Genomic DNA, 18,047 nt, shown 5'->3' with positions numbered 1-18,047 from the left:
TATGGCCATTGATTTTACGAAAAATCACTTCTTTTTTGAGCTTGTTCTCTGTCCATCTCTTGGAGACGAGCAAGACACAATTACATATGACTTGCATGTTAGCGATATTATGATATTCATAATGACATTAATACTCACTAGAACAACTCCAGTATTCAAGTAATGATATGCCTGATAGTCACCAGACCCCTCGATATTTTCCACTTGACTCAATGACAGACCTTATCATCTAACGCGCATGCGTTAAACCATCTGGCCACAAGTTAAAAATGAAGAGACGTCAAGCTAAAATCAAATGTCTTCATTACCCCAATCGCACTTCATCTCATGTCATTAAAATCAAGGGATATATGATAGTCTATGGCCGTGTAATATAAAGAGTTGTCTCCCATTTACACGAACTGAAATAGTGAATTGAATTGGGGTTTAACGTCCTACTTCTCACCGAATTATGGAAGACCAAACAACTCTTTATTCAGATTTCTTAGTTCTAAATTGATAGTCCTCAATTCTTATTTCTTCATTAATTGTTGTCGTATTCCGACTTTTATACATTAACATTTGTATTTTAAAATCAATATTTGTTTTACAAATGAGACATTTGTCATATCCAGTGGCTGCGCCCCCCCCCCCATGAATCTTTTCTGCCCTCTGTTTGCCCCCCCCCCCCCAATAATTTTAGAAAATAAAAAACAAGTATTTGTGATACGTTTCGGTAATCAATACCTTCTGCGGTGAATAAATCCCACATCCCCACTCAGTCATAAACTTGCATGTTGTAGAGCATTTCCGACAGTCTATTTTTCAAAATTTTCTTGGCGAGGTCCCCAATGGACTCGCTACTTTGGCGTTCACAAGGGGAGTTCGTTGAGGTTCGTTTGACATTTTGTTCTCTAGTCGGATAAACTAGTGATCAGGCGACGGACGGTATCTGGTCAGATCTATTTATCTCGACGATCGGTGCCTGTGAATACTGTAAGACAGCATTTCCGGCAGTCTATTTTTCAAAATTTTCTGGGGGAGGACTCCCTACTTTGACGCTTGTGAGTGGGCTTCGTCGTGATTCGCAAGTCCGTTCGTTTGACACTTTACCTCATCGATCAGTGCCTGAAATACTGCCAGGCTGCATTTCCGGCAACCTGTTTTTCAAAATTTTCTGTGGGAGGCCCCCTACCCCTAGTTGAAACTCGTGCCTTTGCCCCCTTAACCTTGGACTTTGTCCCAGCTTTGCCCCTCCAATCACCGACGGCTGGCGCCGCCACTGGTCATATCAGATTTGTAAAATGTATTTTTCTTTAATTTAATCCTGGAAAATCAAAATAGAAAAGAAAAAGATTGCCCGTTTGGTCTAACATAACGAATGGTGTAATACATTGCGTTTCGATGGAAATGAAATAAAATGGGGTTTAACGTCCAACTGCTCTGCCCGGACCGCGGCGTTTCTGCTTGCACTTTGTTAGGAATACCATAACCCTAACCCAACCCTAACTCTACTAACTCAGAACAGCATCTTGCAATTAAGAAAGACAATATTACGCTAATCAAAAATGAGCTACGACAAAATCAAAGTGCAATTATTATTTATTTATAAACAAAATAGCCTAGCATAATAATCAAATATTATTTCACTATATTTATTTTGTAATTGTAAATGGATGGGGTATTAAAATGTAGACAAAATGGAGACAAGTTGGTTTGAACAGAACAGTACAAGTTCATCCAGAAAACATTATTTTGATTACAGAGCAAATTTCTATATATTAGGTTAATGAAAATACATGGAATATGAAAATGCAGAAATTACTTTAAAAACAATGTTGGTTTTTATAAAATAGTACGGGTTCAAAGACAATATTTTGATTATAATTTATTCAGACAATAAAGCAACGTAATAAATTTCACTATTCAAGTATTTGGTTAATATAAATGTTAGGGTATATTAGAATGTAGAAATGTTTTTAAGAACAAAATTGAAACAAGGTGGTTTGCCCAAAAACAGTACAAGTTCAAAAGGCATGAAGTCTATCTAGAAAACAAAGCAGTAAATTTCACTATATTTGGTTATTATAAATGCATGATAGATTAACCAATTACAATATGGTGGGTTTGACTAAAAATTCACGATAGTTTTATTATTGTGAAAATATGTATTTCGCCATTCATTTCAATATTCTGTATTGTGATTTTATTGTAGTCGATTGAACTTTGGGATCTAATTAACTTATTTACATACAAATGACAAATTATGAAGCTAAGCCGGTTATAAAATGAAAAACGGTCGGTGTATTCAGTGTCGTCATCAATGGTCTAGGCCAACAAGCTATCTAACATGTTGATACAGTTATCTGAAAAGATATAAAACGAATATAATTAATGTCTAAGGTAGACAACTCTGTAAAAACAAGACTGATTTTATTTTTGCTGAACTGTGGAAATAAATTAATGTGGCGTGTAAACATAATTCACCTCTTCTTGTCGTCAAACAGATTACAAAACATTAGTTAATTCCTTTTTTTTTTTAAAGATCGATGGTATTTGTTTATTAATTTGTATGTTGATTCACTGCTATAGACAACCATGATAAAAGCTTTCAAATATTGGTTCTGAATACCTTGTGATTTTGATGCCTATTTCAATATGGGTCGCTGAATGTCTAGGGAAAGAGAGAGAGAAAATGGGGTTTAACGTCCACTCGACACAAACTAGGTCATTTCGGGACTAACATATGGTTTAATTTTATTTCAATAATTCGCTTGCGCGTAGGGTCTTTAGCAGTGGGAGGAAACCGGAGAGGCGACCATACTCCTTGTCACGTACAACCGGGGATTCGAAACCACGCCAGTTGACTCAATGACAGGCCTTATGATACAGCGCGTGTGTGCTAACCCTGAATGTCTAGTGGCAATATATCTCATTATAAAAAGACTAGAATATAACTACCAGGAACTCTCAAGTATTAAGAAATGAAATAAAATGGGATTTAACGTCATATTTATCTTCTCCATCCGGGCTAATAAAGACGGGCTTACACCTTACGATTTTCACTTCACTTGAAATGAAATTGGGTTTAGTATCCTACTATTTTACACTGACTTGGCTAATGAAGGCGTGTATACGCCATGCTATGAGGGAACATTTGCCCGTACAGCGGCACAACAGCCTACTCTCGTGCGCAAACTATCTTTTCAAATGCCAACTGTCAAAGGTACACGTGACCTTGGTGATCATACACGACCGGACCCATGCCAGAAAATCTCGGGGAACTTTCTCGGCCAGCGTATCAGAGAATTAAGAACACTCCAACTTTACAAACAAATGAACTTACGTAATCAATCCACCCTGTAAAATTCTTGGATCCAGTACCATGACCTAGTTGGAAGGCACACTTTGATCTTAGTATTAGAGCATCTGTAAAATAATTATATAGGACATGATGGGGTAGTTTCAAAAGTAAAACAACTAGGTCGCTCATATTTGCAATGTTATTAATTATTTCAGAAATACATGGTCTCTATCGTCATTTTGGCGTATATACATACACATTGAGCTTTTTTAAACAGAGAAATCCAACAGCCTGTTTGACATCAATTTTTATTATGAATTAATACGATGACATTGTGATTCATTTTTATTGATGCAAAGCATTAATTGTGATATCACATATGTCTATATCATTATCTCGCGCTTCGAGTGCCCATCCTGTCGCACCATCTGACGATAAAGGATAAAGCACAATTATGACACTTTTCTCATAAAAAAGGTTTTTTACAAGTTTTTTTATGTAGCTGAACAGGGGAGCCCCCCCCCCTGGATCCACCCCTGTATTTTCTATATGTTCTTTACTAGAGCAAATAATACAAAGTCCTAATGTTGTATTATTTGCTCTAGTAATGCGCGTGTCTCAAGTTTATTTTTTCTGCACTTTATTGCGCAGTTATTCTGCATCGTCTGCAAAAACAAAAAATAGTATAGAAAAATATATACTTACCTGCGACCCATTTGCTATTGGTGTTTGAGTTAACATTGGCTGTAAATTCTTTATCTTTCAAACTGTATTCAACTTCCCGCGCTTGGACCTGATAATAAAACAACATTAAAATGCTATTAAAAATGTTGATAATATTTAAAATACTCGCCCAATTTGGTTATACATGGTCGTCTATGAAAAATGAATATATGTTTTGGCGATAATCGAGTCCATATCAAACCAAGCCAAATAGCTTTGATCTGGGGTAAAATATATGGAAGACCAAACAGCTCCTTATCCAGTGTTCTTAATTCTTAGTTCATAGTCCTCAAATCTTATTGCTTAATTTATTGTTGTATTTGTAAGCTAAAATTAACATTTGTAATTCAAAATCAATATTTGTCTTACAAATCAGACATTTGTATCTTTGTTTAGTTTAATTATTATTATTTAAATAAAATGATAAAATTTCATTTAGGAAATCAAAATATTACATTTACATTTTATCAGAAACATACAACGAAAAACAAATATCGAACAATAAATTTCCTAATATAAATCGCCAAATACCAATCTTGAAAAACTATTGTCAAAAAAACATTTCTCCAAATTCGTCTAACCTGAATATCATGACGACAGTGGACGATAATGAATAAAGAGCTGTTTGGTCTTCTATAAAATTAAAGTAGTAAATTGAGCCGATTATATCGACACTTTTAAATTTTGGACAAGGGACTGGACACCAAGCGCCACTCATCTTATTGATCTTGTTCTTCTTCTTTGGAGCGAACATGTACGATTGCCATGAAACTTAGCATGCTTGTTCCTTCGTTGGACAATTACGCATCAATTGACGGACGTCGAATTTGATATGACGTCACAATTCAGAGTATAATGCATCTTTAACGATTAAATTTCAAAATATTAAGCGGTAGACAATTTCGTTATTAAATTTATGTTTGGTTTTGGCTTAAATTTGTTGCACACAAAATCAGTTATAGGTTATTATTTGACTCCGTCTGTAGACCTAAGACTTTAAATGTTGACAGATACCATGCGACATCGCAAAAAACTCATCGTTTCTATGCATCTCATTTTGTCTGCACCAACTGGGATAATGAAGACGTACATACGTCATGTAATGTGTTATGGTGGAAATTTTCCCCAGACAGCGGCGTGTCCGTCTACTTGTCATCGAATTCCATCTGCCAAGGATTCTTTTAGGTGCACACCGACATGTACACGGAATTTCGGTTTTTCGTATCATTTGAACGACTAGACACATTCTCGGGTAACTTCAAGATTGGACCCGGAACCTCATAGTTAATGAGCCAGCGCCCAATTACTGAGCCACGTGTAGAACACCATACGAAGTTTAATATTAATTTGCAGTAGCCTTAGTTTTGGTTCATTATAATTTATACTCACATAAGAATTAACTCTAAGATTGTGGGTGGCGTTTGTAGTATCTGCGAGGTTGAATTGGACATTGGTGTGTTGGTTGATTATGCTTATGGAAGGTTGTTTACCACAATCACCATTGGTAACCACGGCTTGTGTTTCAAAACTATTAGACGTTTGGCTATATTTGACCTTTATGTTAACTTTAGATAGGAAGTCAACATTAGCCAATGTTAGAATCCTAATGATGGCGTTGCCATTGAAATAAGCTTTACCGTTGCGGATTGTAGCCCCATAGTTGTCATACTCCCCAGGCTCGTCTGAGTTGAAATCAATGTCCACAATAGGCTTGCAGGGAGCTGAAATCGATTTAGAGTGTTTAAACTATGAAACGCTGTATAATAAGATCATGATAACAAAATGGTGGTCAAAACGGATATTTTGGAAAGATTAAACCAAATACATAAATGAATGAATAAATGAAATGGGGTTTAACGTCCTACCATTCTGTCCCTACTCGGCTAATAAAGACGAACATACTCCATACAGTATGCTATGCAGTAACTTTTGCCCGGACTGCGGTTCTACGACCTGCTCTTATGTCGAATATACGTGTAACTGCCAAGGGTTCTTTTACGTGCACACCAATGTGTAGACGAGACCTCGTTTTTTTATCCTCTCTGAAAGACTATACGTTGTCCCATGCCATGCCAGGTCTTCTTTCCAGCAACACTGACAAGAGAGAACCATGCCAGAAATTACCGATGAACTTTCTCGGCCAACAACGGAACCTCCAACATAGCGAGCCAACGTCTTACTCGCTGAGCAACCGTGACTCCCTATAATCAACATACGGTAACCGTCGTCAATAATACGAACAAAAGGAGAAAAAATATTTTCAAGTGACGTGCGCATGGGAAAACGTGCACGAGGCGTAAAAAATAAATCCAAATGTAGAAGTTTTTACAGACAATACTGAAGAGCCAGTTTTAATTATATTCAGCTTTTACATGTGTTTACTTACGACTACAAAAAGTTCCAAATTCTGTATCACATACACATCTGGCTTGGTTAAAGGTCGTACCGGCTGGACAAGGCAAATCCTCATACGTTTGAAATCCGACAACCCAATCATAATGACATTTATCACCAGTTCTTTCTCTATAATAACATTTCGCTGTAAAATACATTATTGAAGGCCTTTATTTTTTTCACAATGTGTCTATCATTTAGACATTTATTCACATGGCAAGCCTATAATCAACTCTCTGGACCATTGAATGGACGTGATTTACATGGATTAGAACAGCCTTGAGATTCAAAAATTTAACGATAAAATGGAAAATCGAGTACCGTTGCTACGATAATAAACCATCTATGCTAAAACTCCAAACAGTCATAACTTCGCTCAGTGAAAAGTAATCTGAATGAAATTTTCGATATATTCATTTTTCATTATGTTATATTTATAGCACATTTTTAATGAGTTAACAGGTTTAACCAGAGGCCGAAGGCCGAGGAGTAAACCTGTTAACGAATGAATCGTGCTATAAATGACTTGTAACATTGACAACTGCTCAACATGTTTGTTATCATTGCACAGAAAACCCACCCCACTTCTCTATATGATTTCTACTAAAGCTAGTGTAAACCAGCAAACGTGTGCAATAACATTGAACATGTCCAGTTATTGCAAGGTTAAGCTCCACCCATCTACTAGAGGGAAAACAAATGAAATGAAATGGGGTTTAACGTCCTACTGTTTTGCTCCGAGCTGGGATAATGAAGACGGGCATACGCCATACAGTGTGCTATGAGGGAAATTTTGCCCGGACAGCGGCACTACGGCCTACTCTTATATCGAAATCCATCTGCCAAGAGATCTTTTACGTGCACGCCAATGTGTACACGGGACCTCGGTTTTTCGTCCCATCCGAACTACTAGACAGCTTTCCTTGTCAGCCCCTGACAAGGGAGAACCACGCCGGAAAATCTGGATGAACTTTCTAGGCCAATGCAGGGATCGAACACCCGACCTCCAGGATAGCAAGCCAGCGTCTTACCCACTTAGCCACGTGATCCCCAGAGGGAAAACAATCTGCTTATTCAACGAAAAGAACAAAGGAAGATTTCCCGTCCATGTTACAACTATTTTTGAACTATTACAGCCAGAATGGCAAGCTGTATATATAAATTTTGCATAATGCATCTTTAACCAACAGACATTTAATCTTTATTACCATGTGTTTGGCGCTATATAGCCCGCCTGGACCTGCCTGCTATAAATTCATTTTGCGACTAACCTATATTCAATTTTGTTTCAATAAATCATTTGCGCGAATAGGTCGCTATAGATGTGGAAGGCAACCGGGCAGTCGAAACCACACCACTAGACTCAGTGACAGACCTTATGATCTAACATGCATCTATTCGCCCCCCTCCCCCCCCCCCTTACGACAGAAAATATATTGTATTTAAAAATATAAGATCTAACGTGCATCTATTCGCCCCCCCCCCACGACATATAATATATTATATTTAAAAATATAAGTAATACAACATACGAGGAAGAGGTTTAAGGTAATTGCATGAAGGATCTTCAGAACAGCGACTGTTAGTTGTATCATAGAAATATCCAGGTTGACAGTGTCTGACCAGTGTTTCGCCATCTTCACATCGGTAATACTGAGAACAGTTTCCAGTTGTCTTGTATTTATAGCCATCTAACCTTGTACTGCATGGATCTGTCAATAAAAATGTAACCACACACATGTGTATATTATGCGTGAAATAGGAACACCATCAAACTGATCAGCAGAAATTATTTGCTTGAAGTTTTATTTAAACATACATTATGCAAGAACTACATCTGCCTATTGCAGGTCTTTCTATAGGCCTGAAATGTTATCTTAATTATTAATTAGACCTTAATTAACTTATCCAGACCATAATCAACTCTTGATGTCATCGCTAGCCTGCGATATTTACTGGATTAGGTTCCGATTTGCTGCCTGACTTCCATTCATAATTTAATAATGAAATGGATAATCGAGACTATTTTTTTTTCATCGAAACGACTTTAGTAATGATGATCAAGGCTAGGCCGTAAATTCAATCGCTAAAATCTTGGTTTAGAGTGGATCAATTTGATAGAAATTTTCAATAAATTTCCTTTACATTATCTAGTTTTTAACTATTATAGTGAGAACTCTTTATCTAATCTCCCATAATATATCTTTAACTTTTTTCTTCTGTAAATTAAATTCTTAAAGCATTTCTTTAATGTCTTTGGAGGGATCACGTGGCTAAGTGGGTAAGACGCTGGCTCGCTAGCCTGGAGGTCGGGTGTTCGATCACTGCATTGGCCGAGAAAGTTCATTCAGATTTTCCGGCGTGGTTTCCCCCTTGTCAGTGATGCAGGCTGGAGGGCCTGACAAGGGCAGCTGTCTAGTCGTTCGGATGGGATGAAAAACCGAGGTCCCGTGTACACATTGGCGTGCACATAAAAGATCCCTTGGCAGTTGGAATTCGATACAAGAGTAGGCCGTAGCACCGTTGCCCGGGCAAAATTTCCCTCATAGCACACTGTATGGCGTATGCCCGTCTTCATTAGCCCAGTTTAGGAGCAGAACAGTAGGACGTTAAACCCCATTTCATTTCATTTAATGTGTTGGACGGATATCTGCATAAAATATGGGCACATAAAATAATACACGAAGGCGTAAAATGAAGAGGAGGCATCAATTCTACCCCCTTGCTATTGAGGCAGTATGATGTGACGTCATGCGCAGACCTATACTGCTCCGGAGTTAAAATAAGACTTTCGCACAGGAAAAAGGTTTCAAAACACAAACCACGTTTTGATATTTATGCACAATTAGTAGACACTGTTTAGAGAGGAATAGGATTTAACGTCCGACACAAAGTTCAATTTTATTTCAATAATTCGCTTATGCATAGGGGTCTTTAGCAGTAGAAGGAAACCTGGCGACCTGGATAAACTCCCAAGGTTGGACAGGTGACCATACTCCTTGTCATGTACAAGCTGTTGAATCGAAACCACGTCACTTGACTCAATATGCTCTGAAGCGCACGCGTTAAGCCAACCCCCTATAATCAGCCAAAACTAAGGATTCTGCAAATTTATAGTGAGCTTCGTCTGGTGGTTGGATAAGTGACTCTACCTCTTTTCTCTTACTAGCTGGGAATCGAAACCTAGCTACTTAATTCAACGAAACACCTTATACCATGTGCAGTACACCATTCCGCCACTCCACCCCTCGCTTTACTTACCCCTTGTCACGTATTAGCGGGGAATCGAAATGAAATGAAATGAAATGGTGTTTAACGTCCTTCTGTTCTGCTCCGAACTGGGCTAATGAAGACGGGCATACGCCATACAGTGTGCTATGGGGGAAATTTTGCCCGGACAGCGAAACTACCGCCTACTCTTATATTGAGTTCCAACCTCGGTTTTTCTTCCCACCCGAACAACTAGACAGCTGTCCTTGTCAGGCCTTCCGACCTGCACCACTGACAATGGAGAGCCACACAGGAAAATCTGGATGAACTTTCTCGTCCAATGCAGGCATCGAAACATACTTAACTCAACGAAACACCTTGTACCATTTTCAGTACACCACTCGGCCACTCCACCCCTCGCTTCACTTACTCCTTGTCACTTACTAGCTGGGAATCGAAACCTAGTCATTTGTCTAAAAAATAAAACTTTATGATGTCACAAATCCCCCCACTTTACGTACAAAAACAAATATGCATCTTACCATTATCACAGGGGACATTACCAATATGATTACAGATCAGTTTATCTTGATCCCAGAAAGTTCCATATCCACATTGTTTTACGTGGTATCGAAGTAAGGTGAGATCTGTGGTAAATTCACATTGGATGAACTTATCGCAATCTTCATGTGGATTGTATCCAATACCGTTAACCATTGCACAGTCATCACATGGATGGGTAGATGCTGGTTGAGTAGTTGGATAAGTAGTTGTTGGTTGAGTAGCTGAAAATAGTCAGGACAGTGACATTTAAACAAATTGGCAGGTACTTAAAATAATTCATCATTCAATATCAACAGTGAAAAGTGTCATGGTCAGGTATTTCTCAGCCCATCAATTTACCACCTTCTTTCTCTGTGTGACTTATACGTCCCCATTACCAAACTATCCCTAGCACACTACAATTGGAAGCCGCGGTGGTCCAGTGAGCACAAAATGATGACCCGCTAACCAGGATGTCCAGGGTTCGATTCCGGTGTTGGCCGAGAAAGTTCCTCGAAATTTTCCCGCGTGGTTCCCTTTGTCAGTGTTGTTGGACAGAGAGCCTGGCAAGGAACAGCGTATATTGTCGTTCGGATGGAACGAAAGTCCGGGGTCCTGTGTACACGTTAGCTTGCACGTAAAAAATCCTTGCCAGTTGGAAATCGATATAAGAGTAGGCAGTAGCTCCGATAATAACATCGATAATAACACAGGTATTGAAGCAGTTAGGAAAGCATTTCTTAGGAACCCGCAAACATCCAGGCCAGACGAAGAAATCCTCAAATTACTCGACATCTGTCTGAGGAGGATTGACTTTACATTCAACGACCAAATATACCCCCAGTCTTCAGGAACTGCGATGGGAAAACGATTTGCCCCGAGTTACGCAAATCTCTTCACGGCGGAGTTGGAAAGGGAAGTTTTGCCACTCTGTCCATTAAAGCCAGATTTCTATGGACGTTTTTTTAGCTGACGTTTTCATAGTCTGGACGTACACACTAGACGAATTTTGGGCGTTTTTTTTTAACTTTCTGAAACTTATAATTGCATATTCTAAAAATAAAAATCTGAACGACATCTTAGTTCACAGTAAATTAGATTAAATAAGACCAGTCTCCACCCTAACCGTTAGTAAATAAAATCAACTAGACATATAAATCCCTAGCCCTACACCGGTAATGTGGAACAAACACATTTTTATAAAATCCAATTCGTAGTAGTAAACACACTAATGTAGCTCTCCCCCGAGAGCCTCAAATTTATTCTTTTTTCTTCAGAAACCAAAATACCAGAAGCACCACCCAAGGAAGACTATCGGCGTTACTAACACCAAAAAACAGTGAAATCACCTTTGTATATAGATCTAATGTTTTATATGTATCTTTAATAAAACTAGGAAATATCACGAACTAACTTTTCATCATCCTAGGTCAGTGCTTATGTGGACACTTAACCTCTCCCCCAAATTCTTAAACCTAACCCACATTTCAATGACGTCATATGTGTTAAAATGTGCAGGACCGTCTTCGATCTAGCGTTCTCCGCCTCCAAGACAGTTTGGGCCATGAAAAACGAATCAAAATAGGACCCGTACTTTGATCAGATTGTTATACTTACTTGGACAGATTTCCAACACTAGACTGGTTATCTGTTGGGCAAGTGCCGTGTAATCGGTGACAGATAATACTTGATTAGTTGATGAGGCTATATCACTTAGTTCCACGGCATTAATTTTATCACCAACTCCGATGGCAAACATATTAATCTTCTGGATTTTGGCATTTGTTGCTTGAGCTCGTGTTGCACTAGGAGTTAAAGATGCCCCATCTGAATATTTAAAACGAAAATGGTGTTACAACTTACAACACAGGATTAATATTTTCTGGCTTCTGCAAATATTCTACTAATAAAAAATTGGGAATTGATATGATTACCTAACCTGGTTACAGTAGACTGCTAATTTTAATTGAGTGATATTTTGGCCTTATGCTTCTAAAATAAGTAATAGTTAACAGGCAAAAGTACGTTCTCATTCCATACATATCTGTGAACCGAACATGTCGAAAATTGAAAACTATCTATTACTATAAAGTTTCTTACCGGTGATAACAATGCCAACTTTAGGGCTTGAAGAACCGTTGAACATCTCAATCATTTTGGCGATACCCAAGTCGGTGGCTGTTCCTGCACGTGTATGGGTAAGATTACCAATTTCATTAGTTACATTACTGGCATCGCCTGATAATGGAATGACTTTTCCTACTGCCGAACTGTAGACGACCACGCCGAATCGAACTGATGAACTCACCCCCAGAGCTGTAACAAACCTTTTCAAAGAATTCCTAACTGATTGAAAGTCTTCTGGTCCGACACTGTCAGAGCCATCGACAACGGCTATAACGTCAAGTAATCGTTGGCATCCTGTAGGATCTGTTGACAGAAAGATGAACAACAAGATAAGAAATGTATTACAATAATATTAGGTTAGTTTAAGAGTGCTGGAAACAAAATCAGGACAATACATTATTTGCAAAGCCAACATGTGGGGTGTGCGCGTACTTAGTGTTTAGCGTCTGTTTCCACCGAGGGTGATATCGCAGGCAAGTTGTTTTATTTTCAGTTTTATTATCTTCGAGCACACGTAAGGTTCGTTTTCCTGTGGGAGGAGAAGGGAGTACATGGAGTAAGCCCACGATGTTAAGATGTCGTCCCTATCTCCCAGCCACTTACGCTCAAACCACAAGCCTTAGATGACCTACCAGCTAGAGCTCAATCTAGACCAGGTCTCAAGGGGTGGGGGTGCAACCGGTGCGCTGCCCTAGAGTCCATAAGAGTGTACAGGGCCCTTGAATATCGAAGTTCAAAATTGAAATCGGCAATTATATAGGCATGAATTATTTCATTGTTCCTTTGAAGCTAATAACAGTATGTACAAAGGCTTTCCCTTTATCACAATCTGCTAGTGAATCATCTAGTTTTGGAAAGGAGCTGGGCTCGGGAATAAAAACGGTCTCACCCCAGCACATTTTTGTTTCCGCTCAAGGGCCCTACTCTTGACCATTAGGCCATCCCAGCCACGCTTAACGTCCGCTTTTTTTTCAATGTGATATCGCAGACGACAAGAGGAATGCGCGAACAGCTACCATTTGAATATTAAATGAAATCATGAATTATATGGTCACACTGTATTTTTCTAAAACAAGGACAATACTTATTTAACGAGTTTCGTCCAAATTCAAAATAATACCAGTTACAGTGTATTTCAAGTGAACATACAGCCTAAATGTTCATCAGGATTTTCGTCGTGGTTTGCCTTTGTCAGTGCTGCAAGACAGATGACCTGGCAATGACAGCTGTCTGGTCGTTCGGATTTAACGAAAGGCGGGCACCCATATACACATTGGCCTGCGCGTAACAGCGCCTTTGACAGTTGGAATTCAAGATCAGATTAGGTCGTAGCGCCGCCGTCCGGGCACGATTTCCCTCATAGCACACTTTATGACGTATTCCCGTCGGTGCAGTAGGATGTTAATCCCCATTTAATTTAATCCAGTATGATGTAATAATATGAAATGTAACATTCAAACTGTAATAATCAACGGAAGAGCATATACCTGAAGCAATGGCCCGAGAAATCCCTCTCTGGCCATTGCTGGATTAGCTTCTGATACTTGCGCTTTTGAGGGAGTGGGCCAATTCTTCCCGTTCAATCAAATCTATCCAAAAGCACAGCAACATGACAGCCCTTTGTTTAATCAGGTGTCTTACCTAAAACTTTGGACAGTGATTTAAGGTATTAAAAACGGTGAAAGTGTTGTTCGTCTCAAAACAATATTGTTTACATTATATCCACAGAGTAAAAATCGTATTGACAGTTGATAGCCTTGTTTGTCACACAATTAGTTTTTCTGCAATATTCTGCTATGCACTGGTTAATAGGGCATACTAAAATCATGAGTCATGACGTAACGTTATGTAAACATATTTGATCTAATTTGTAGCTCTGTTTGGTATTGTTACGCAGTAAGTTATTGGTTGTTAATCGGACTATTGACCAGTCATAATTTAGAACAAGAATTTGCTTTGTTTACAGCAGTGAGTAGTGGGATTAGCTCTAATCAAACGAAACACTGCGAGGAGTATGACGGAAGAGTAACCAGTAACCATTCAAATATTATGGATTGGCCATTACATTCTTTTGATTGCACATATCAATGTGTAGCTATATGATCATCCTTACTTTTAGTATCAAATAAGTATATTTGACACACATAGATTTAGAAACACCAAAAATTGAAAATAAAGAATCATAATGTTCCAGAAAAAATAACCATGTGTTTTTTTTTTTTAGGAACAATCGAATTAAAACTGAAATATGGTTTCGGATATATTCATGGTTGCAAAATATAAACCTTGAAATTGAATTTTTTTTTTCATCGAACCATAATAATCCAGAAAAAAAAAGTAACTTTGTTTTAAGGAACAATCGAATTGTAGCTAAAGCAAGATTTCGGGTATATATTCACAGAATCGAAAAATGAAATATTCTTACATGAAACAGCTGTATGTAAAGCCACCAAGGTAACAATTCCCACCAATACCAATTGTTTCATTGCGGTTGTTAATTTTTAAAATCTGAAACATTTCAAATATATAATATTATTGACCAAAAGGCCAATAGCAGAAGTGCTGCAATAAAACTATATATAAACTTTAGGATAATATTGTTAATATTATATGTTACTATTAAAAACACATTATGTAAGAGCTAAATCTGCCTATTGCAGGTCTTTCTTTAGGCCTGAAATATTAAATAAACTATTAATTAAACATTTATTAACAAAACAAGACCACGATCAACTCTCGATGGCATCGGATACTCGCGATTTTAACTAGGTTAGAACTGTTCGCCATTTAAAAATTTTATTTAAAAATGAGAAAGCGAGACAAAGTCTCGAATATACCAGTACCCTGGTTACCACAATGCACACATCTTGTCAAAACTACAAACAGCGATAACTTGGCTCAGAATGAAGTAATTTGAATGAAATTTTCAATATATTTATTTTACATTATCTATTTTGAGCTGTTATTGCAAAAATGGTCAGCTCTTTATCTAAATCTTACATAATGCATCTTTAATTTATAAACGGTCATGTTCTAATTAATATTAGCAGATATGTAACATTAAAATTGAAACTTTAGGACAATCTCTGCTTAATTAATAAAGGCCCAAAGGGGCATTATGGGAGATTAGATAACGAGTTGACATTTCTCAGTATAATAGTTAAAAACTAGATAATGTAAAGGGAATGTGCTGAAAATTTCAGTCAAATCGATGCACTTTGAACCGAGATATCATTAGCTTTTGAATTTTCGGCCTAGCCTCGATCATCATTACTAAAGTCGATACCATAAAAAAAAAATTGTCTCGATTATCCCCTTTTAGATTAAATCATCAATGAGCGATGAACAGCAAATCGGATTCAAATCCAGTAAACATCGCAGACTAGCGATGACACTGAGAATTGATTATGCTCTGGATAAGTTAATTAATGTCTAATTTAAATTAATAATTTAGAAAACATTTCATGCCTAAAGAAAGATCTACAATAAGCAGAAAAAGGTCTTGCTTAATGTATCTTACGTTCGATGTATTAAAAAATTCTATGTTGTATTAAATATAGGTATACTTTAAAATGTAAGTTTATATACTTACCCTTTTAGTTATCTGTTACTTGGTTAGCCCCGACAGAATGATTTAATTCTAGCAGATTAGGGTCTTTTTATATGAAATCTGAAATGTAAGGGCTTATTGTGAATCACTGATCTGATACATGTACATCCCCTTTAAAAAAAAAAAAGAAAATATTATATGGTTTTTTTCCAAAAAAGCAATAGAATACTGAAATAAACTTGGCCGTCTGCCAATCTCACACTGGGGACATAATAAACAAATACTTTAATAAGTTCGATTATTTTCTGCATAGGTTAACGGGTGTACAGTTTGTAAGATGATTTACATGCTCAGTTGAGTCAAAAGCTGTAGAAAGATCTAACAATACCAGCAACGCCCCTTATCGACAGACATCTTAAAGGATGTTATGAGACCTTTCAGTGATTTTGGGGGGGGGTCACTTTGATGATAAAACTAGAAAATAAAATAAAAATTTTTGAAATTTAGATTATGCTATATAAAATATTTCATAAAGTTCGCTTTGATTTTTAAATTTGGAAATTAGAAACGTTTTAAAATGTAGATTATGTAGATTAAAATGTAGATTAATGTTTTTTTTAGAATAGAATATTTTATACCGTTTCGTTCTTTCTTGACCACCATTTAGGACGAACGAAATCTGCTATGGGACCTTTCAAAGATTTTATTAGCTTTGCCTTGATGATCAAATTGGAAAAACATTTTTTTTTAAATATTAGAGATTTTGTTTTTGAATACGTCCACGTGATTTGCTTTTTGACCAACAATCTGGACGGACTAAATTCAGTTGAGAGCAAGTCCTTTAAAAGATTTAATAGCTTTGCCTTGATGATACAATTGGGAAAAAACTAATTTTTAAAATATTGATCATGCCTCTTGAACACTAGATAGGACGGATTAAATTATGGTGTGAGACCTCTGAAACATTTTATTAGTTTCACCATGATGTTAAAGCTAGCCAATAGAACGATTTTAAACTATGAATTATGTTAGAATTAGAATACTTTATACCGTTACCAATGGTAAAATGTTTATTTTGTCTTAAATATTGGATATCAGAAGCCCATCTTTTCCCGGTATGATCACAGCATCAATGTTGATTTAAGTTGACAAATAATTCGTGTTTTTAATGTCGAAGATTGTGGATGATATTGAGTGAGAGACCTAGCTACTTTAAGGTCAATTACAACTTTATTCAAGGCTGCTTCGGTTCGTTCTATGATGGGGTCTATTAGCTGATCTAGAGGATAAAAAAACTGTGTTTTGGCTGCCTTTTCCTAGAATCTTGGATGAAAACGGCAGATTGGAAATCGGTCTGTAAATTTGAAGAATATTTAGATCAAGGGATGGTTTCTTGAGTAAAGATGCTACCACAGCTGATTTGAAGAGGCAGAAACAATACCAGCCACAGTCTCTTATTTAAAGTGCCGGTGATGGTTGGTAGTAGTATGGCAATATTGGTATATATGGAAAGTAGAAACATCCAGTCTTACTAGAAAAATACAGGGTGGTTGGATGGCCGAATGGTTAGAATATACGCGCTGTATCATAAAGTCTGTCATTGAGTCAACTGGCGTGGTTCCAATCCTCGGTTGTACGTTACAAGGAGTAGGGTCGCCTGTCCAACCCCGTGGGTTTTCTCCGGGTCCTCCGGTTTCTTCACACTGCTAAAGACCCCCGCGCGCAAGCGAATTATTGAAATAAAATTAAAAACCATAAAACCATATGTTAGTCCCGAAATGACCTAGTTTGTATCGAGTGGACGTTATACCCCATCTCTCTCTCTCTCTATCACTAGAAAAATACTGGATTCCCTGACAAACACCCATGGAGAGCATACAGGATAAAAAATATAAGGGTTTCCCTAAACGACAACCCGACGATTGAGATGTCTGCTCGAATGAAAGGTTGCACGCGAAGATGGTCCGATCTTTCAGCGTTAACGAGCGCTTATGGTGAGCGGGCTTGGAAAAAGTGATAAACCCCGAAATGTTTGGCTTTTGAACCTACTCCTTTTCAGCTACAAAGGTGTGATCGACTTTGCATGGATGATAGTCCCTTTAATTGATAGTCAATGCGTTAGACCACCCATTCGTTGATATGTCCCTTTAAATGACATGCATAGCAAAGTACCCAGTTAATAGGGACAATTTGTGATTAATATACACCACCCGCATG

At 37.6% G+C, this 18,047-nt stretch overlaps 1 protein-coding gene across 1 annotated transcript; it reads right to left on the bottom strand.

Annotated features, from left to right (window-relative positions):
* Positions 1–1,563: 1,563 nt before the first annotated feature.
* Positions 1,564–15,942, bottom strand: LOC130010264 (protein PIF-like). Its single transcript, XM_050554641.2, has 11 exons — positions 15,873–15,942; positions 14,706–14,788; positions 12,254–12,583; positions 11,771–11,980; positions 10,153–10,395; positions 7,933–8,112; positions 6,393–6,545; positions 5,396–5,727; positions 3,989–4,076; positions 3,326–3,408; positions 1,564–2,345 (listed from the first exon to the last, which is right to left on the bottom strand). Exons 2-11 carry the CDS (start codon positions 14,764–14,766, stop codon positions 2,325–2,327), a joined length of 1,701 nt encoding a protein of 566 aa, XP_050410598.1. The 5' UTR covers positions 14,767–14,788; positions 15,873–15,942; the 3' UTR covers positions 1,564–2,324.
* Between the last annotated feature and the right edge of the window lie 2,105 nt (positions 15,943–18,047).

The sequence above is a fragment of the Patella vulgata genome, chromosome 6 (genome assembly GCF_932274485.2).
Source record: "Patella vulgata chromosome 6, xgPatVulg1.2, whole genome shotgun sequence".
Taxonomy (NCBI): Eukaryota; Metazoa; Mollusca; class Gastropoda; family Patellidae; genus Patella; species Patella vulgata.
The sequence above is the reverse complement of the archived record's forward strand: the minus strand, read 5'-3'. Positions and strand labels throughout refer to the sequence as shown.